Here is a 3480-nt window from a genome sequence, read left to right as displayed (position 1 = left end):
GATGTTGCCAATCTGAAGTTGACGAGATTGGGTTTACAAAAGTTGAGATTGGAGAAGTTTAAGAAGAGCAAACGTTGGTAACCATTATCTCCCGCTCTGATACCATAAAATCTAAAGGATGGTGAAGTGAATTGTCGATTTGATTGATATGTTCAAAACATAATTTTATAGATAGAAGATATTAAAATCAACTATAACTCTTCCAAGGGAAACACGGACTCTAACTAGGCTACAACAACTAGAGAAATAGAAAGATAAGATTTTGTTGCTGTATAACAAACACAAGAATGATAGAAACGACTGGAAAGTAGTGAAAATAGAAAGAAACACATAGAACAGAGCACACAAAACACAAAGAGATTTAAGTGGTTCGGCTTATAGCCTAAGTCCACAAGCTTAAAGGAGAATAAATCCACTATCAACAATGGGAATTTACAATGTTTACATCCCATTACCAAAGCACTAGCTCCCAATACGACTTGAATATCCCTCTCCCTTGTCTCACACTTATATTTTTCTTTCTAGGACCCCAAGATACAAGACAAATTTCTATGTAAGATACAAAGCTATTTATATGAGAAAATTAAACCCCTATTCTGAATGCTCTTAACTTACTGATATTGATCCTCCTAGAACATCACTCCTCCGAGTCTAACAAGATCACAGGAAATCCTAATTGCAAGATCAACCAAGATTCAGATGAGCCACATTGGATAAGCCGCAAAATTGGCTATGCTGCGAGATCAGATATCTACTAGATGATCCAATATGCTACAAGACATGGGTACTAATGATCTCCACATATCTCTATGAGTGCATACCTTCCACTTCCACCACAAATTACTATCAAAATTTTTCTCAATTTTGTTCAGGTTGTGACATGGAGGGAGATCGCAACAGGAACAGGAATTCAAGGCACCAACACATATTGTTGTGGGTTACTAAGTAGATATGTTACAGACTCCATCATAAGCTATTATGTGTATTGCTTAAACCAAATTTGCCTTGAAAGAAGGTCTAACCTATTAAATAACAGCCATAATTTGAAGGAAGTTTCTCAAGAGAAGGTCAGTCTCGTTCTCCTCGGATGGATAATTTGGATGATCATCACCTATTGAAGAACGGATGATTCATAAATAGCCAAACCTCTGCATTGTCCACATATCCAGGAAATCAATCGTGATTCAACCCATCCATGAAACATCTATATATCACCGTTGTATCATGAAGTCCAAAAGAAAAAAAAATGAAGATTTTGAGATATTAAGTATATATTTGTATAACAATTTAATGGTGTTTATATGCAGTAATTACAAAATTCTTGGTATATTTCATTCTCAGCCTCCCTCGATGAGCAACGTTTAAGTTTGCTGGGGGTGCTGCCATCTCAGCTTCTTGTCCGTTGACCCCAATTTAATATGCCATTCTTCGTCTGCTGGGCCAAAATCTATAACACCGGTAGTGCTAAGGGAGGTGTGGGGATGGATCAATTGGGACCCCAGCAGCTCAAGTACATAACTTTTCTCAGAGATTCCTCGGATTGCTTCATCTGCTTCTCATCTCTCGATGTCTTGTTACAGGCCATCGCTAAGGAAGAAGAGATGCTCCTCTTAGCCTGTGAAAACGATCCCAGGTTGTTCTTGGCGTGTTGATGCAACGACCTCAGAGTGTAATTCCATCTGCAGATGCCTTGATCTTTCAACGCCTCCACAGCTGCAATGCTTGCAGCAGCAACCCAAGCCCGGCTTGTGGAACTCATCTTTCTTTTCTATTTGTTGATTGTTTCTGAATTTTGGTTTAGAAGTATTGCTTGTGAGTCTGTGCTTTGGTGAAGCAGATTGGAGCTGGGGTTGTTATATATAGAGAGAGGGGTGAGGGAGAGTGATCAAACTCATAAAATTCAGTACAACAAAACCAGTAGCAGTTTCAGACATACATGGTTCTGCAACGCCAATGGTTTGAGTTTTTGGGCGTCCAATAAGAAGAAAGAAGCAGACAAACAAACAAACAAAGGCAGAAAGAAATGATGGATAAATAAGAAAGGAATCCACCATCTCTTCCTACTACAAGCTGGACGAGTTTTACTAGCTTGCCCTTTACTGTATGCTCCATGAATGGCTACAAGAGCCCGTGTGGATAGCCATCTGAGGAGTATAATCAGGAATTCCAGTCTCAAATGAATCAAAAACTTGTGCCCACTGGTTGACTGATGAGCGCGTGGTTTCCATTAATCCGCTTTTGCCAGAATCATTGGAGTGATTCAATTGGATTGTTTTCTTTTCCTTTGGCAATTCTGATATATATTGTTGTCTTGTCTTTCATTGGTGTTTCTCACTCTTTCATGTCAATTGCTAGTTGGAGGTTCTGTATTGGATCTTGAGCTGATGGGCACGTGGGTGAGATGTGTCTTCAACCAATGGAGGTTTCGTGGTATATGCATGCCCTAATGACAATTTTTTAGTTGATTAACGAAGTAGGCAATTTTTTACTAAAATCAGCTTATAACCTAATCCTGGCCAGGGTAGGCAACCAACGGATTGTGGATGGTGGGAAAGATCATATAACAAGGTAAGTATTAGTAGATATCTAGGGATGCAAACGGATTGGATTCTATTCGATTCAGGGTATATTGGTACTCAATCTGATACTGTTTATGACAGATTTGGTCGGATCTGATAGGCCTCTATCTGAATCCGGATCCTATTGATAAGTCAGATCTTTGAATTTGATCCGATCTGAATTGTTTCATTAAAAATTAATAAATTATTTAAAGAAAAATATGTACCAATTTAAATAAAGAAAAAATAAAAAATACAAGTATTTTTTAATTATTTTCATCATATATATACATGTTTCTTATAAAAAATGAATAATATAAAAAATTTATAAAATGCAAAATAAATAATATATATTTATATAAATAAATATATAACTTATATGGGATCAGATAGGGGGTGATCCAAAATTTAAAACTAACCCAAAGTGAAATTCTTTTCCTATTTGGTGGTAGATCAACAATTCAATCTTTTTGGTCAAATGTGTCAACCCATGATATCATAATTAAATAATAAAAATTAAAATAAGATAAAAACACAAAAAATATATAAATTATGTGGAAAACATTTGGGCATATCTAATATTTTATATTACTTAACTATATTAAAGAAAAATAAGTGTGACAAAGAATAATTGATTTTATTCATGATGAAAACAAAATACAAATTTAAAACAAACCCAAAAAGGAAGTTATTTTGCTATTTGGTGATAATTTAAGAATTTAACTTTTTGGGTCAAATGTGTCAACCCTTGATGTCATAATTAAATACTAAAATTAAAAAAAAATTATGAAAGCACACAAGTATAAAAAATATATAAATTTTTATAAAACATTTGGACATATCTCTAATATTGTATATTCATCATATGAAACAAAAACAAGTGCAACAAATAAGTAATTTTTATAGGTATATATAAATATAA

The 3480-nt window shown here is 34.8% G+C and overlaps 1 protein-coding gene across 1 annotated transcript; it reads right to left on the bottom strand.

Annotated features, from left to right (window-relative positions):
- Window positions 1-396: 396 nt before the first annotated feature.
- LOC148803300 (uncharacterized) lies at window positions 397-1946 on the bottom strand. The gene has a single exon (XM_088886709.1). The coding sequence runs from the start codon at window positions 1757-1759 to the stop codon at window positions 1487-1489; it is 273 nt and encodes a 90-aa protein (XP_088742835.1). The 5' UTR covers window positions 1760-1946; the 3' UTR covers window positions 397-1486.
- Window positions 1947-3480: the final 1534 nt, after the last annotated feature.

Source organism: Nelumbo nucifera, chromosome 1 (genome assembly GCF_055504915.1).
Source record: "Nelumbo nucifera cultivar China Antique chromosome 1, China Antique-T2T, whole genome shotgun sequence".
NCBI lineage: Eukaryota > Viridiplantae > Streptophyta > Magnoliopsida > Proteales > Nelumbonaceae > Nelumbo > Nelumbo nucifera.
This window is presented reverse-complemented; position numbering and strand designations above follow the sequence as displayed.

What these genes read in the sequence shown, in the direction of transcription:
- LOC148803300 (XM_088886709.1), bottom strand. Translation starts at nt 1,759, where the DNA reads ATGAGTTCCACAAGCCGGGCTTGGGTTGCTGCTGCAAGCATTGCAGCT.